Source organism: Lissotriton helveticus, chromosome 6 (assembly GCF_964261635.1).
Source record: "Lissotriton helveticus chromosome 6, aLisHel1.1, whole genome shotgun sequence".
Lineage (NCBI taxonomy): Eukaryota > Metazoa > Chordata > Amphibia > Caudata > Salamandridae > Lissotriton > Lissotriton helveticus.
The window spans coordinates 195,422,668-195,441,589 of record NC_136067.1 but is presented as its reverse complement, the minus strand read 5'-3'; the positions used below and the strand labels follow the sequence as shown (position 1 = coordinate 195,441,589).

General features: G+C 44.8%; 1 protein-coding gene across 1 annotated transcript in view; it reads right to left on the bottom strand.

The window, feature by feature from the left end:
- The window catches only part of LOC144761281 (cysteine-rich venom protein-like), a 207,386-nt gene that overhangs the window by 7,364 nt on the left and 181,100 nt on the right, over positions 1-18,922 (bottom strand). Inside the window, exon 6 of the mRNA XM_078646728.1 lies at positions 3,935-4,023. Within this exon, the coding sequence (XP_078502854.1) occupies positions 3,935-4,023 (89 nt within the window). The remainder of the gene's footprint in view (positions 1-3,934; positions 4,024-18,922) is intronic.

The window sequence follows — 18,922 nt, the reverse complement described above, 5'->3', positions numbered from 1 at the left end:
AAACCTGGAAGGAGAAGGATCGGTGTGTCCCGGCACGCCGAACGAGGAGAAGAGGGGAGAGCGAGGATAGAGCGTGGAGGACGGAAGAGGACCGAGAACGGAGACAGAAGCGGAGAAGAGGACGAGAGGAGCGGCGCCAGGAGGCCCGCCATACCGTGCTGCACCCAGCCACACTCCAGGAGGAGGAGGAGTGTGGCTCTCTCAGGTGCGTGACCGCGTGTCAGACTGGTGGGGAAGGCGGGGAGCCGCAGTATAAATAGTGTATATATCGTCTCCAGCCTACCAACCCCTTTGTTATTTCCCTACCTCCCCTTGCATTCTCTCCTTCACGAATACCCCTTCACTCGTTCCACACTGTATCTAGCAGTGCACAATCACCGGTATCCTCACTCCCCCTGGTTTCCCTAGGGAAAACGCAACAAGTGAACAAACCCCTAAGAGGCTGTCTCTTTTTCTCACGCATGTGGCGCTGGAATCCAACCCGGGAAAGAGACTCTCCAGAGGAAGAAGGACGGATGATTCCCCGCAGATCCTGGGAGCTAGCTGCTACCTTGGATCCTGCCACCCTAGCACAAGAAAGACGATCCCAAAGAAAGAAAAAGACTTTCATTAAAATAAAACCCCAGTTACCTCGCTCTGGTTTCCGTGTCCCTCCTTCTGAACCTCCACACTGACATATGAGCTTTGTGCATTCTTCCTAGAGAGCCACACACAATAGGGAGCTTAGGTGTACCTTGATGGGCTGCCGCTGGCAGGATTGAAAGGAGGAGCTGGGTATTTCCCCACTATAATTGAATAGGCTGTGTCCTGCCTCCACACAAAGGGCTGCATATCCCGTGTAGTCTGGGCCAGGGCAAGGAAGACATAACTCCTGGTTACTTCATAGTGAAATCTCCAGAAGCTTCTCACCTACTTCAAAGGCACACATGGGTATAAATACTGGACCTTAGACACCTCCACTTCAGTACATTGCTGGACCTTTGGATACTCTGACAGGAAGAAGTGCTTCTACAAAGATTGCCACTCTGCTGAATTTCTCCACTCAAGAAAATGCTGCCCTGTTGTGCTGGCCTGCTGTCTGCTGCCTTCTTGCCTGGAGAAGATAAACTAGATCTGGACTTCATCTTGAACCCAGGACTTCAAAGTGACTCATAGGGCTAGTCGGATAGCCTCCTGATCTGAACTTCAGGGACATAAAAGGCTACTCTACCAGTTGCCAGACCCAGCTGCAGCTGTACCCGGTCCAGCACAACCAGATAGCTGTGGTTGGCACTCTATGCTTTTGGGTGCTTTTTCACACTGTATTCTTTAAAATTTCATAACTCTAGTTCTACTAAATGGATTTTTGTCATGTTGGTCTTGTTCTATTTGTCTAACATGTGTGGTATCCTTTTTTGTGTGGTGTTTTCACTGTATTACTGTTTGAAGTGTTGCACAAATACTTGCATCTAAGTTAAGCCTGACTTCTCTGTGCTACGCTGCCAGCAAATTGAGTACAGGTTAATTTGGGGTTTGCTTGTGTCTTACCCTGACAGGGACTGTAGTTGCTGTGTGACCAGAACTCTCATCCCCGTCAACCAACAACCCAATTCCTCACAAGAAATGCATCATATGGCTTTTGAAATTGCTTTATGTAGATCTTTGTGATAGGGTCCAGGTCAATTAATCTAGCCCCCTTTTGCCATCAAGGAAACCCTTTGTCTTTGTTGCTCTTTCATCTTGCCACATAGCCATTAGCTATCAGACTAAGACAGGAGGGAAGGCAATGGGATATCTCCATTGCAACAAGAAACTTAAGAAGTGTCCTTGAATGCCAACAAACACAAGAGTAGGCCAGATCTTCAAGAAGTTTGTCAATTCCTCAAGGCTACACATCAACTGGCTCAAATTGTGCTTTCTTGTACAACACCTTAACGCCACACTGACCTGTCTGGATTGGACGCAGCTCCATTAAAACAAGAGGGGATCTTGTTGTGTTATTTGAGTCTCACAATTTATCATGCTGACGTGGACATTTTCGAAGAAAACAGCATGAAAAAGATGGCCACCACTAGGACACAAATGCGGACACAAAAAGCTTTCTGGAAATCACTCCAGCTGACGGTCATAGGATGCACCGACCTATCTAGAATGGTGTTACTGCCCTGCCTTCTGTACTATTTCATCAATTTACCGATCATTCTTACAGGAAAGCGTTTATGCAAGGTAGAAACATTACGCAGGGACCTTATCTGGCATAATGCCCAGTGCAGAGTCGCACTGGCTAAACTGTGCCTACTGGTGGAGCCAGAGAGGCAGGGAGCTCTGTATTTTGAAGATGAATATAGGTCTGCCCAAATCCAGTGGCTTTGCTGTTGACTCTCTGGTCTCTTGTTGGAGAAGACTTAAGCTGATGGACAACCCTTGCACCTCAAGCATTTGCTTCAAAGCATCAAACTCAGACAAGGACAACATGGTTTAACTTAATCTTCTCAAGAATCATATTGATCACTAAACACATCACCCATTATGCACCACCTTTACTTGGTCTTCCTAAACACTGAGGACCGCAGGTGAGCTAAGACATTGGGAAGACACAGATATCTCAATCTAGGTAGATCTACTTCAGGACGATCAACTCCTACCCTATAACTCACTTAGAGCACTGTATGACAGTTCCTGACATATTGAGTTCTAATTCACATTCCCAGGACAAAACGGTCCATTTCTGAAATAGGAAGAGCAGTCCATGATATCACAGTTGTTCACGCAACATCATATTTAAAATCATACAATTCGATATCTTACAGAGGGCCTATCTAACTGCTTCTTAAATTAGCAAACTTTTCTCTAACGTCAATGTGCTCGGTATATGAGGCACTGCTGCCTGCTTTGGTTTCCACTATATGTTTTGAGATTGCTCATCTTTGACAATCTTTGTCTGAAATATTGGGTCAGCTAGCAACAACCGTTAGAATTCTTAACTTGAATAATTGGGAGACCTGTGTTTTCGGTCTACCTATAGAAAACAACTGCATATATTAGGGTAGCAGCTCGCTTCTTAGCTCTTGCTTTATTGATAGAGAAACATGCTGCTACTATGAAATATTAAAAGCTGTTCTTCTCACGTATGGGACAGGGCGACAGGTCGCTAATAAATGACCAGAGACCTGGACCAAAGCCTTGCATAGGGAGGGAATGAGGGGCCTTCTGAAGGACTGGGACAACATGTTGATGAGTCTGAAGGAGGTGCCTCAAGATGACACATTACCTCTGTACATGCCTTGCCCTACTTTCCCCTGAGACCCTTCGAGTCCCTCTATCATGGGCAAAAGTGGAAGTGGGGACATTGTTCCTAGTATGGCAATATATAGGATAGGATTTAGGATAGTTGCTGGTTATTCGTCCAAACTCAAATTACACTCCTATCCTTACCCCCTGCACCTGCCCCTACACACAAATACTGTAACACAGTCTCTCTTTAGGTTGACACACATTCCAATCACTCTCTCGTCAGAGGGGACTCTGCCACCTGCGAATGTATTTACTTATCTTTGTCACTATCCCTAGTCACTTCCCAATCATGGCTCAGTTAGTTGACTCATAGTTACACCTCGCAGTCGCCATGCTCATGGCTTTACATTTTTGTTTTTGAAAATGTGTGCAGCCAACTGTTATTTATGCAGAATGATAGATTGTCTCTTTTATGAAGAGTTCCATGTTGCATGCAACGTCCAAGAAAGCTGTCTTAATACTATTTGCATCAATACTATAGTATAAGTGCCGGATCATTGCCGCTCGACGTTAATATGTTTATCTGTTTATACAGTTATCAAGAATGCAAATAGAGATAACAAAAAATGCAAAAACACGTTCCATAATATTTTTTATATTAATGAACTAAAGTAAATAACCATGTTGCTTCTGAAATAGGTAACTTAACTTAAAAACTTACTGCAGAGTCCATCTTCACAGTCATTCTTACAAAGACTACACCTTTCCCCTGGTGTGTACGGTGTATACAACGTTTTTACTCGATTTCCCCTAAGAATGAAAAAAGGTAAGGTAACAATGTTTAAAAGAAAAGACATGGAGTATAATTCTAAAACTGAAAACTGACACACCTGCCATGCTGAAGAAAAATAGAAGAAAATTATTTATGAGGCCCTTACGTGGCTGTGGTGTCACTTTTTGTGATGCTGTGATGGCGTAAAAAATGCACCACTCTGCGCCATATTTACAAAGTGATGCATCTAGGCAGATGCATCACTTTGTAAACCCCTGCGCTACATTATACCTGCAACAAGTATAATGTATTCAGGGTGGGTGTTCCAGCGCAGAAAAAGCTTGTAGAAGTGTGGCAGTGAAATCTCTGAGATTTCACTGGGACACGTCTACGACGCCATTTTGTCAAATCTTTACACCTGCCTCGCAGCAAACGTAAGGAGTGACACAGGCCCTTTCACATGGGGCTTACTCCATGTGAAAGGACAGATTGCTTGAATGTGTCTGCTTTCAGACGCACCCAGCAATGCGCCACTTTTGTGCCTACAGATACGTCAGGAATACTGATGTGTTTGTAAATCCTTGCAACATGGGGCACCGTACAATATATACGGTGCATGCATTGTGTCGCAAGGAGAGCACACTGAAGAGTGTTGCATTGCTGTTTTCACGCAGCGATGCAACACTTTTTAAAATGAGGTCCTCAAGGGCTCATATATGAGGTCCCTTGCGACGCCAGAACGTCACTTTTTGTTGCGCTCTGATGGCACAGGAGCCCGCTCTGAATTTACGAAGCAGCACTAAGCCACTTTTTTTTGGCTTAATGCTCCCTCGTAAATATTTAACGCAGTTTTCTGTGTTAAAGGGGCGTGAAATGGGAGTTAATGAGGGTGTTCCCTGCAGCAACCAAGGCTTTTAGACACTGCCCCAGATTTAAGAGAAATCGAAAATCTGAGGCAGCGCCAAAAACTTACACCTCCCTTGTGGAGATGTAAGGGAGGCCCAACAAGGAGATATATCTTTTTATCTCCTTGTTTTTTCTTTTTCTATGTGTGCTGCATTGTGCAGCACACATAGAGAGAGGTAACACGCCTCTTGTGATTGTTTTTGTGCAGGAAGGTTTGCCTTCCTGCACAAAAATAATCATCCCTGCAACAAAGGCACCCTTTCACCATGGTGCAAATGTACCTGAGTTGGCTCAGGGCAGCCCATTGTGCGCCGGCTTTGGAAAAATGGACAGGAATGTGTTGTATCTGATAGATACATTACATTCCTGTGCTTTTCTTTTGACATAGGGCAGAGCAGCAGAATGGCCTGTGGGGCTGCACTACGGCAAAACCTCATAAATGAGGGTCCCTAAGAATTTGAGTGACTCACGAGCATGTGTTAAAGTCATACCTTTCCTCCTGGTTAGTTTGCTGTCATGAACTGAGCAGATGTACAATCTCTATTCGATTTACATATATCCCAGAGCACACAACCTGTTTAATTTATAAAAGCATCATAAATAAAATATATTTTCAGATGGAAAGCACCATTCACTACACTTCCCGTAAATATGATTTACTTTGGGGGACTTTACCACTCCATACATCTAGGAACATAGGAAAACATGCACTACTACACCATTTTCCTCCATTCTGAAGTGGAGAACTCAGAATGGTGATCACAGAGTGCAGAATTACCATATTGGTAATCAATATACAGGCCACTTAGATTGAGGAATTGTAAGGGAAACACTTGATTTAAGGATTAATGGATCTTTTGGAACTTGGGTGACAAGCAGTCGAAGCACGCCCACCTATTGATGCATCTAAAGTCATCAGTAGGACATTGTATTATGAAACCGTACTAACCTTGGCAATATGAGTATCTCTAAGCAATATAGTAAATCAAGGAAATACATTTAAAAATTTTATAACATTTTTGCAAAAATGCTTTTTTTGTGAATACCAGATCTTTCTGTCTACGTTACATAGTTACATGTTTACACTTTTTTAAATGTAGAAAAATAATTACATTCCTTGACCATTATAGTCCCTTTGTGGCCAATATATGCCTTGTAGATCAGGGATCCTCTACTGCCCTAATCATTCTCCACCTGTGACTGTCCTTCGATATGGTCTTACATTCCATCCTTCTGAAAAGCTGTCACAAGCATGGTATCTGCCTTCTTGCAATTGAGTGTCTAACAGATCCCAATCAGTCGACCTCAACTATTTTGACTCCAATTTCTCTAGAGTGAACTGTGGCATTTCCGAAGGATCTTTCCTCAGCCTCACCCTGTATACATGGGACTCCTTGCAGTTTTTGTCAGGAGCTATGGCTTTGGTTTTGCTTCTTATGATGATACACAAGGTCATTGGCCAATACTGTATTGGCACTTTGTCCCATTATAATTTACTTTATACTTTTATCTTTGTTTGATCAGTGTGTGTTTTTAGCTTTTTATCCCGCATTTTGTTGTGTGCCTCATTGCTGGTTGTTCGGCTCCCCGGTCCACCGCAGCCATTAGTCGGCTGATTGTTGTGGAGGGAGCAGTGTAACACCGTTGCCGGAGTTTCTCACTTCCAGTTGGCCATTTTTAGCCGCCATACTGTTCGGGTGGCGGTCTAGTCTTTTTTGCCTCCTTCCTCCTGCCGGTATTTAACTGGGCCATGGCGCGGGAGCATAATTGATTATCCGGCAGTCATTAGGGGCTGAGCACCTCGCTGGTAGCATTGTAATTTTAATACTGTTTTGCCACGTTGTCCCATTATAATTTACTTTACACTTTTATCTTTGTTTGGTCATTGTGCGTTTTACCTTTTTATCCTACATTTTGTTGGAAGGCTCATTTCTGATTGTTTGGCTCCCCGATCCACCGCAGCCATTACTTGGCTGATTGTTGTGGAGGGAGCACTGTAGCACCGTTACCAGAGTTTCTCAGTTCCGGTTGGCCATTTTTAGCCGCCATACTGTTCGGGTGGCAGTCTATTCTTTTTGCCTCCTTCCTCCTGCCGGTATTTAACTGGGCCATGGCACGGGAGCGCAGCGGACGTGCCGGAAGCACGCCAAAGGCAAGCCCATCTGCGCCCGTCCCTGCCTGGATGTCGCCTCTCGCCAGAAATGCTGGGGGTGGCACTTCAGGATTATACACTTACTCTAGGGCAGAACTGCTGGCTGTTGACACTTTGGTAAAGTCTTGTGACGCATCTCCACAAGGTCCTCAGGAAGGGCCTTTTGGCTGCTTTTGCTGCGGGTTTGATTCACTTACGATGTTGCCACCCCCACCCTCCCCTTCCCTTCCCAGGTCCCTTATGGAAATCTTTCATTTAAATGTCCGCTCACTGGCCAAACACTACTTAGATATTTATGATTCCTGGAGGAATCTCCTGATACCTTCTTCTTAAGCGAAACTTGCCTAAATGAAGACATAGTGGCTGAACCTGGTCTAGCTCTGCCTCCAGGCTACAGCATTCTGACTGTTAACAGAGAGTCTAGAGGGGGCGGTATCATTTTTAAATCCTGCTATTCTTGCTCATTTGCTAAAGAGGCGATGGAGGGTTGCGAATTTGCCCGTTTCAGAATTACTTTTAGCACCCACTCGACTATGTCAGGGCTACTAATATATCGCCATCTAGGGCCCGCCAAGAAATATAAATCTGCCCTCATGGAGGCCACCTGCTCGCTTGCAATGGGTGCAGTCAACTTCAGTATTTTGAGTGACCTCAACTTGCATTTTGACCTTCAGCAAGATATTGAAATCTGCAGTCTGCTCGCAGACTTAGCAGCCTGCCAATTAAGTCAATCGGTCTCTCGCCCAACCCATACAGCTGGCCACTTGCTGAACCCCATTTTTTCTAATATTCCTTTCGCTTTTGCGGAGACACCCAAACCAGTAGGTTGGTCTGACCACTTTCTGATCTCTATGTCTTATCCTGCCTTCGAGCCCCCAAACAAGGCTGTTCAACTGCCCTTCTTTTAACGTCCTTGGCGCAATTTGAAACTAGAGGACTTTCATGCTCTTCTTGCTGCAAACCCTCCTAGATAGTGATCCAGATGTGTTTCATAGATCTCTCTGTAACTGGATTATTCTAGCGCTGGACTCCCACATCCCAGCCAAATGGTCTAAAGGTCACACGTCGGGCTCGAGTCCATGGTATAATGATTCTTTGACTACACTACGTAAATCGTGTAAAAAACTGGAGTATGCCTGGAGAAAGGACTATGAACCCGCGGCTAATAGTTGCTATATGGCTGCTATTAAGAGCCTTCATAGGACCATCTGCACTGTCCGGGCGGCCGATTTTGCTAATGAAATCAAGCTGAGTCCCAACCCGGCCAAGTGTATTTATAAAATACTCAAGGATCTCAGAGTTAGGAAAAACTCTTCTGCCTCTGTGATTACGTCTGAGCAACATTGTGAGGACATAGCGATCTTCTTTGTTAATAAAGTAGAAAACATCTACAGGTTTTGCTCCTCTAGTGCCCCCTTCTCTTGTTGCTCTTCACAAATCACCTCCATTTCATTCTTTGGAGGCTATCCCCATCATTACACAGGAAGAGTTCGTACTACTGAGTGGGAAAGTTAAATCTGGCTCTCTGGTTGATCCTTTAAAACCCGCCCAGTTTAGGGACTCTCTATCTGGGTTCCTGGCTCCTTTGTGCCAGGTTGTTAATACTTCTTTTACCACCGCTGTGGTCCCTGAGCTTTGGAAGCAAGCGATGGTGACTCCTACACTTAAAAAACCTTCGTTGAACAAGGCTAAACTGGAAAATTTCCATCCCATATCTCTCCTTCCATGGGTAGATAAGATCGCTGAGGCTCATGTGAATGACATCTTAACGGGGTTCCTGAATACTTACGACACCTTGGATCCCTCTCAGAATGGTTTCCGCCCTGGTCATAGCATGGAGGCCGCTCTCTTGGCTGTGTCAGAGCATCTGTGGACCATTCTTGACCCTGGACACACAGCGGCACTGATTTCACTTGATCTGAGTGCCGCATTTGACACGGTTTCCCACTGGATTCTGTTACACCGTCTGGAAGAGGCGGTGTTGTAGGCTTAGCTCTCGAATGGTTTAGATCTTTCTTGGCAGGCAGATCATTCTGAGTGTCGGCCCCCGCATTTCTCTCCCATGTCTGTTCCATCTGCTCTGAGCCCCGTACTGTTTATTCTGTATGTTTAACCTCTTGCTACGGTGGCTAGGAACAAGGCCTCACCATGGTCTCGTATGCAGATGACACACAGTTGGTGGTGGCCCTCTCTGAGGGCTCTATGCAGGATGCTTCCAGGTTTAGGAGTGGCCTGGCTGCCGTCACAGAGTGGATGACCACCAACTGCCTCCAGCTGAATGCTAATAAAATGGAGGTGCTGTTGGTAGGGAAGGATAGGAGTCTCTGGAGGGAGCAATGGTGGCCAACTGTTGTTGGTGGTGCTCCCACCCCTATGGCGGTGGTTAAGAACCTGGGGGTATGGATGGATTCTACCCTCAGCTTCCAGGATCATACTAAGAAAGTGGTTGGCACCTGCTTCGGTCTTCTTCGGGGACTTAGGCCCTTGCTGAGGTTCTTAGATCCCCCACTCGTCAGCTGATTTTCCAATCAGCCATTCTATCTAGAATAGATTATGCTAGCTCGCTTCTTTTAGGGGCCAATCAAGCTGAGGTTATGTGCTTGCAGCGTGTCCAAAATGCTGCCGCCAGAGTCCTTTTGGGGCTTCCCCGTAGCTGCTCTTCTACCGGTGCTATCCGGCGGCTACAATGGTTACCCATGGCCAAGCGGATCGAATTTATGACCCTTTGTCTGTCATTTAAGATCGTGAAGCTCGTGTCTCCCGGTCTTTTGGCTAATCTGCTGGTACCTTATGTTCCGGCGCGCCAGCTGCGTTCCCTGGGACAACACTTGGTTACAGTTCCCCGAGTGAATCGTCTCCGGGCCGGGGGACCATCCTACCGCTATCTAGCAGCCAAGCTATGGAACTCCCTACCTTTTCAGATCCGTAGCTTGGACTGCTTGCTGGATTTTAGGAAAGCCATTAAAACATTTCTTTTCCCCTCTGTCTAGCCCTTTCTCTCCCTTTGTGCTCTGTTTCTCGCGCCAACCTGTTCAGTCTCTTAGTCTCCTTGGTTTTATGCTGTCAGCACCTGGACACCTCTTCGCTGAGGCAGTTGTGCTCTATATAAACTCAGCTAACATAACATCAACTACATCTCCAAGAACATGACTGCTACTGTACCACCTTTCCACGTGCATGACAAATATTGCAGTCTGGATAAGCTCAAAAGCAATTAAACTGAAGTCATATTATTTGACTATAATACTTCCTGGTGGGCAGAAGGCTGGGTACCCCTTTGCCTACCAAAAACTAAAAATATGTGATAATTTTCCTAGACATTAATCTGCCATTGGCCAACCAGGTTACCTCTATAGTGAACTCCTGGTTAGGCATTCTCAAAATAGGCATTCTCAAAATACACCACAAAGTGCACTCGTAAATTAGTATTCCTAGCTCTAATGAATAGCCATCTGGACTATGGCAATGCTATCAATGTCTGTATTCCTGCTTATCTCATCGAGAGACTCCAAATTATTCAGAAAACTGCTGCCTGACTTGCGTTCAACCTCCCAGCACTTACACCAGTGCATCTCATCTCAGATCTGTACATTGGATACCAATCTCCAGAAGACCCTGTTCAAACTACTTTGTCATGCTTATCAAGAATGTTATGGCTCTGGACCACAATACTTAACCTTTAGGTTTCCTTTTCATCAACGTTCCCGTCTCCTATAATTATCCTCTCTGAAGCTGGCCTCTTTTCCCCGTATCAGAGTTGGCTGCATTCAACTAGAACAAACTCTCCTATTTTCTTCCTATGAACAACTCCCTGTCGATATTCAGTACAATCTAAAAACTCAGTTATTCTAATTTGTTCTCTTCTGGACTCGAGTCAAAACTTGCTTTGTATTGTCATGTTAAAATGCACTTCTTAGGTGAGTTTGAGTGCTGCAAATCTTCTTAACATAACATAACAATGAACTCCACAGGGTGGCATGGGTGATTAGAAAGAAACTTGCAGACATCAGCAGTCATTTGTGAGCTCTTGCTCTTGTGTTTGTATTGTATGATAAAGGAATATCTTGGTCAGAATGTCTTCTGACATGAATTTTGTTTCCAAAATATTGTTTCCAAAAATATCTCACTTTAGAGGATAATATTAGAAAATTTACACGGAATGAGGCAATACTTTTGTGAGCAATATTTAAGACAAAATAATCATGTCAGTGTAGGAAAGTGGGTTATTAATGGGGGGTTTTACCTTCAGCTGGTAATAATACAACAAAGCTAATAGGTCCAGTCAAGTCTCTGTGAACTAATCCTTGCTCAACTCTTAGTAGTTTAGCAAATGTGCAGTAAAGCTTAACCTAGGAGACAGGTATGTGTAAAGCATTTAATACCAGCAAAACAGAAAATAAGTAAAAGACACAATACAATAAAACCCCAACACCAATTTATAAAAATACAAAATATCTTTATCTTCAAAATGACTCCAAAATGACAGCAATTCAATGTTGGGAACCAGAGTTATGTATTTTTTAAAGATGAAATAAACAATTGTGCACTCCGGTGCTGAAAAGCATAAAGCGTCACTTGCAGCTATCTGGTCGCGCTGGCCTGGGACCAAGCCAAAGTTTTAGGTTGACCGCAATGGAGCGCCTGTCAGATAGGCTGAGGACTAAGTCCAGGTCAATAGTTTACTTTCAGACTTTGCCTCTTTCATGGTGCTTTTCTCTCGACGACGAGTCCTCAGGTTACTCGGATTTGGTTTCCCATTCAACGACAGCAGCCTGCTGCAGAATGGTGACTCAGTGAGCCTCTGGATGTCTTTGACCTCAATGTCAATGCTGAGAAGTCCTGGAGATTTTAGGGGGTCAAACCAGCATTGGCTGGCTAATTTGCAAGTCAACGACAGTGGCTTGACTCTGGACGCCGGTCACCTCCTAGAGCTTCTCTACAAAACTTTGCAGAAAGTTCCCAACATTAAGTTTTTGCATTTTCTTGGTTTCTTTGGGGGAAACAATGGTCCAGTAGCTCCAGTCAAGGGTTAGGGGACCCTGGATTGCCTCTTTGGGACTAGGACTCAATTTCCCACAATGCTCCTGCACAGTCCAGGAAAAATTCAATTGCAAGTAGTCAGCTGGTGTAATCTTCTCTTTTGGCTTGGCACAGGACTTCTTCCAGCTCTGTTGCACCTGTTGCTGATCCATTTCCTTTGAGTCAGGCACAGCCTTTCTTTGTGAAGCCTTCTGAATGCAGAAGGTGCAGCCTTCTGTGGTGCAGTGTAAGGGACCAGCAGGACAGTACTGCTTCTTATGATTTTGAAGGCAGTGATCAGAGGCATTCCTGGAGCTTTCCTATATATACCCTCCATTCTGGGATGACAGAAGGGGAAGGACACCCCGACCAATAGGGGTAAAGCTATCTCCCTCTGATGTGACCACTTCTTATGAAGTGTGTAGTATTTGTGACTCAGAATGCACTGTTCTATCTCCCAATCTAATTAGGGGGCTCCCATCTGGCTGGGGATCAAGGGAGCGGCAGCGGCCTGGGTCCTTTGACATCTGTTCCTCTGTTTTTAAAGCTTTTGAAGTCCAGCTTGTTCCCCAAACCCTGTTCCTCTCCCTAGTTTCAATACAAACCTCCTCCGACTGAATGGCTATGTTGTTGCAGCCCAAGGGCTCTTCACACATATTCAGTTAGTAGCTTGGCTCAGGCTGTAAAAGCCTGCTACATGGTTGCTTTAAATAACTTCAGGATAGTACGTTCTACAACAATGTTCCTGTAATACTTATAATAGTCATAATAAATCCGACCTTGGTAAGTGGTTGGATTTATTTTAACCATTAGTTTGATACTTTGAATGAGATGTTTACCTAGCTCCAATCCTAAGTTAGACTTTATTAAATGTAATAAATCCTTCCTATGTTAGCCTATGGGCTAGCAGCACTACAACAGAGAAACTTGACTTTGGCAGTTTTTCCTTACCAGGGCATATAAAACACCCCTTATATTGTCCCTGCTTTTTATAACAATGCACCTTGGTACACCTAGGGCAGACCTCAATGGTGACTTATGATTCATAAAAAGATAATTTTGGACTTTGGAAGTACTTTTAATTCCAAAGTCGAATTTGGACATAGTTGTATTTCAAAACCAGGCATGCCTGGCTTTAAAATGACACCAGACACCACAGCAGTGCACACTTAAGTGCATTAAGTTCACTGAGGTCTCAAAACCTACATGCCCTACCATATACAGGGACGTAGAGGTAGTTTGTCTTTGTCAAATAGAATTATACTAATTACCACAAACCTTTAAAGGACAGAACAGAGATCCTCGGCCTGATTAATAGAACACCAAGTACTTTTAGAGTAAGTGTCTCTAGAATCCTAATTTAAAATCGTAATTTATGTTGAAGTTGTATTTAAATTACAATTCTGGAAAGGCAATTTTTAGAAAGTTCCTCGAAAAGGGTTGGGACTTTGGAATCCACTGAGGTGGGCCACTATAAAATCAAAAAGCTTGCAATGTTCCCTATCTGATATTATTTAATCAACACTTTTTTCCATAGGATCAAGTAATTCAACTTTCTTGATCTTTTAATGATTTTTCTTGTCACTTTTTATTTTTGAAATACATTGAGAAAAACACATCTTCATATTAATTGGACCACATGTTTGTGTGAGGCACAGTTCAGCAGCAGTCTCTGGCTTCACATTACATTTCCAAAACAACTTTTTTTATACTAATAATAAGTAATTTATGCCCAAAATTATGTGTCAAACCATACAAAAACTTTAAATATATCCAATATGAACATAGTTTCACCAGCCGCGGCCGGCAGTGGGATTACCTGCAGGGCGGTGACGTGGGGAGGGTGAGGGGCAGGGTGGGGGGTAGTAATGTATGGATTACGGAGTTTTACAGGTAAGTAAACATTTAAATAAATAAAACGAATTTTGTTGCGCGCACTGCATCGCATTTGGGGATGCAGTGCACTCAATGAAATTCGTTTTATTTATTTAATAAATGTTTACTTACCTGTAAAACTCCGCAATCCATACATTACGACCCTCCACCCTGCCCCTCCCCACGTCACCGCCCTGCAGGTAATCCCACTGCCGGCCGCGGCTGAGTTTCACTGACCTACCCTTCGGTAGTTTAGTTTGCACTTTTCACAGTCCTGAAGAATTGCTGCAATAATTTTTTGGACACACGAATGGCAAGAAACATGTTGACCTCCACCTAAATCTAGATCCAGCGTGAACCATTATATCCACCACTGGCCTACACCAGCTTTTATTATAACCAAGGAATCCACACATTCAACTATCCTTTTGGATTTCCTCTAGTTATTTTTAGACTCACTATATTACAGCATCTTCACACAGCACCTCACACTTCACGTCGGCAGCTTAAAAAGAACTCCGTTAAAGAGCACCCTTGCGGGGCCCGTTGGGCATTGCAGCGCAAGCCCAATGAGGAGCTGCCGAAGGATGATGCATGACACCCCTTGGGGTGTGTGAGGGCTCTTGCTCCTAATAGATCAGATCCCCTGACTTGAAACATCGGGTACCTCCAACATCTGCCTCCTCCCAATTCCCCCTTTCCTTAGAAACTGAATACCTTTGAAAGTACCCAAAGTTTCACATATCCATATTACATTTATACCAGTCAAATAATTTCCTTGATAGTGAGATCACTATTGTTAATCTCCTTTGTGACCTCTTTTTTCAAGTCCATCTATGGGATTATAAAGTGCACTTTGTTAGTGTAGGCTCCAAAAATCTTTTTATCTTATGAAAAAGTGTTGATTGAATAATTTAATCTAGGGAACATCGCAAGCTGTTTGACTTTTAGAAAGTTGGCATTGTTTTACTTTCACCATTTGTTGTCTGCTGACTGTCTCCGATCACGTCTGGGCTGGGTGACTGTTGGGCTTTGTGTATTCACCCTAGACAGGCACACACAATTGAAGCTTAGGTGTGACTAGATGGGCCATCCTGGCAGGATGAAAGGGAGTAGCTGGACTGAGCCTCACTTACACCTAAATAGGCTGTGTCCTGTCCCCACACAAAGGGTTCCATCCCTCCCTATAGTTATTCTGGATCTAGAGCAGGAAGAGAGAACCTCTGTGCACCTCAGAGGCACTTCTTTGAAGTCTCCCTCACTTCAAGGGCACAATTGGGTATACGTTCTGAGCCTCTGACGCCATGACTTCTGTAATCTTCTGGACCTGTGAAGACTCTGCCAGGAAGAAGGACTGCTGTGCTGCTGAAAGGATTCCAACTCTGCTGGATTGCTGTTTTTCTGTACTCCTGCCTTGCTGGGCTGGTGTGCTGCCTTCTTGCCTGGGTGAGGGGACTGGACCTGTATCACTTGAGCCCAGAGTGATTCCAAGGGCTAGCTGGTTGGCCTCCTGATCTGAAGTCTCAGGGACATAAAGGACTTCCAACACCCCTGCTTCTGCACCTAATACTCATCTGTGAGTCTACCTTGTCAAGTGGTGCCACCCTAGTCCTGGACCATTATAAGTGGGCCTAAGGGTTTGTCCAGTAAAAATGATGCATCATCTGCTGAGCAACGCATCCCCAAGCAGAACTGATGCAACTCCTTGGCTGAGTGACCACCTTTGAGCAAAACTGATGTACTGATGTACTGTTGTATGTATGAGGCCCATCACAAAAGACTTGCATCACCGCTGTATCCCATATCTGTGACCTCCACATCACCTTTTGAACCGATACTGCATGAAGCTTCTCCCGGTGTAAGCTCCTCACATTTTTCGTGGACAGCAGCCTCGATGACGAAGCTGAACTTCTACGTCCTAGCTTCACCGCTAGTTGTAACCTACACATTGTCTCCACTGTGCCTTGAATCCTTGACACCAGCCTTTGCAGTGCAAGCCCCGTCGACAGGACTCTTGACGCATCCGGACCTCACACTGCAGCCTCATAGCAGTTCAAACTGACTCATTGTCTCTGCTGCGCGCTGCTTCTTCGATGCGGATCCACATAATCGCTCTGCAACCAGGATTAAGATACTTTGGTTCAGAAGGCCTAACTGGGTCCCTGTAGTGGCCTGCACTCCAACACAGTTGCCCTGTACTTTTGACTTTATCCCAGTTCGGAGTGACAATATATCCCAAATACCTCTTTTTTGCTTCTGAGCCCTACTTTTCACTATACAATTTAGAAATTCAATATCTCAAATTCTACTAATTTTTTTTTGTCTATTGGTCTTGTTTTGTTTATTAAATTAGGAGCTATTTTTTTAAATCTGGTGGGGAATCTTTTTGTGTGGTGTTTTCACTGATTATTGTTTGAAGTGTTGCACAAATACTTTACACATTGTCCCTAAAGTTATGCCTGATTGCTCTGTGCCAAGCCACCAGAGGTTGAGCACAGGTTAATTTAGGGTGTACTTGTGCCTTACTCTTGCTAGGATTGTGGTCACTGCTTGATGAAGGCTCATACGCTAGTCAACCCGGAACCCAATTTCTCGTACTTTTGTTCTCTATATACAGACATAAAACCCTGTCTGCATTTGTGCAAGCCTGCAATGGGTTAAGGAGTCGCAATAGCACTCAGATATTTGAACAAATCAGGTCCCCTTGTGACAGTTCACCTATCCAGCGTGCTCCTCTGCTGCCTGTCTACCTGCTGCCCTCTGCTTGTGCCTCCTCTGCTTGTGGCTTGCCTTGTTTTGCCTTTTTTGCTTGTTTTTCTGTGCTCTGTTTTGCCTTTTTCTGTTCGTTTTCTGTCCTCCATTTTGCCTTTTCAGTTAATTTTTCTGCCCTCCATTTTGCTTTCTGCTCATTTTTCTGCCCTCTGTTTTGCCCTCTTCTGCTCAGTTTTGCCTTTCTGCTCGTTTTTCTGCCCTGTGTTTTGCCTTTTCTGATTGTTTTTCTGAGCTCTATTTTGCCTTTCTCTGCTCTGTAATTTTTCTGCCCTCTGTTTTGCCTTTTCTGCTCATTTCTTCCCTCTTCCCACCATTTCCTCAAGACCTGGCTTTCCTATGGCGACCTCGCATCCCAGCGTCCAGATACCCCTAGGAGTGATAGTTGCTGTGCTCTACAAATGCTGATTTATTGATCCATTGATTGATTGAGTATGCCTTCCACGGGGAGAGAATAGGACAGGTTCCAGGTAGAACCTGGAATCTGGAAGAGAAAGAAAGAAAACAGTGGCAGAGCAAAATAACAGATGGAAACTAACATGCAAGAGTGGGGTTAGAGTCACAAAGTGGAGAATGGTGGTAAATCACAAACATTTTTTATCCATGTTTGTCCAGTCCTATTTCATGTCCTTTGTGGTTAGATGAGCTGGTGCTAGATGGAGGACACTTTCACACTATGGTATTAAATCAGGTTTCAGGAGGCGGTGATGTGTGACAACAATGTTGTGGAGTAGTGATGCATTCTGTTGCTCCTTGTGCTGCTTTTTTTTGTGCTCCAATATTGGGATGTTTTGATGTGTTGCACTATACTTGTGTTGCCTTGTATTTTCTCTGGGTTATTGCATTGTTCCCTTTTATGTTTTTTGTTAATATACTACTTTGTGTATGTTATTGCTAGGTTCTGTTTTTACTGTAGACATATTAAAATAGTGCTGACATATATATATATTTTTTTTAATTTTCAAAAACCTTTATTGCTCCTTTCAATGATAACATCCTGCCATTCGCCTACAACCCGGGGGCCGGCGGCATTAGGGTAGAAGGATAGGACATAGAATTGCAATTTTAACACAGCCTTTTAGCCGACAACCCTGGGGTCCGGCGGCGGGTCAGACATACTGTTATGTATCGTTCAGTTTGTAATCAAGTGTAGAATGTCAAACCTCTCCCCTCCTGTGGGTACCGTGGTGTCCTATCTACTCCCCCTGCCCCCATCCATTTCTGTGTCTTCCCTCCATAAACCTCCTTGCAAGGCCCTCTGTCGTGTCATGTAAGAGCAATCAAACCCCCCCCCACAATCCGCACACACACTGCCCCCCCTGTTCACAGACTACCAAGTTCGCAGTCGCACCCTAATCAATTCAAACGTAAAAATAGCCACCGTTTGGTCTTGTATCCTAATCCTCAGTCGTGACAGATCGTGGCCTGGGTCAAGCCTCACACCGATCTGAATGTCTTGGAGCTTCAGTGGAGGTCCGTAGGTGTTTCACGCTCCTAGCACTTAATTAATTAATTAATTGTGGGTTTCTAAAGCGCTAGAATCGAGTCCCGAAGGAGTATCTCTGCGCTGTAGACCGCTGGGGAACCCGTCCTGGCTTTCCCTGTGAGATGGTCCCTACTGGGTATCTCCAAGGTGAAACCAAGCATCCCCGGCGTATGTGGGGGTCCGTTGTGGAGATGAGGCAAGCTAATGCCCAGAGTTGCCGAGTGTGATCCCTGGTTAGAGTAGGCACCGAGGCGAGAATTATCGAGTCCGCTGACCCTGGTCCACAACCCTGCCACGTCGGGGATAGAACCCTGATCCCGGGACGTCCTCTGCTTCCGGGTCTGCCGCCTCTAACCAGTGAGCCACACCACTCCACTCCACTTATCGTCCACTCCTCACCTCTGCGTATCCTCCAGTGTTCCTGGGGTCTCCTGTTGAGTGTGTCCCCTCAAAAATGTGTCTGCTAGCCAATTCCAGGTCCGTTTTATTCCACAGACTGCGGCCCCAAAACTAGTGGTTCCTCCACCTCAGTGGTCCCAGTGTCTCCCGTTCTTTGGTCTACTAGTCGGGGGCAGTAGCTCACTATATTTCTCTGATTGCGTGCAGCAGTACAACAAGTCGCGCGTCCATCTCTTAGCAGTCGGGAGTGGGCCCCTCATCCAGCAGCACGCCACCACGCATCTAGCTATCAGCATCCCTATGTCTACAAGTTGTCGAACTGCCACCGGTA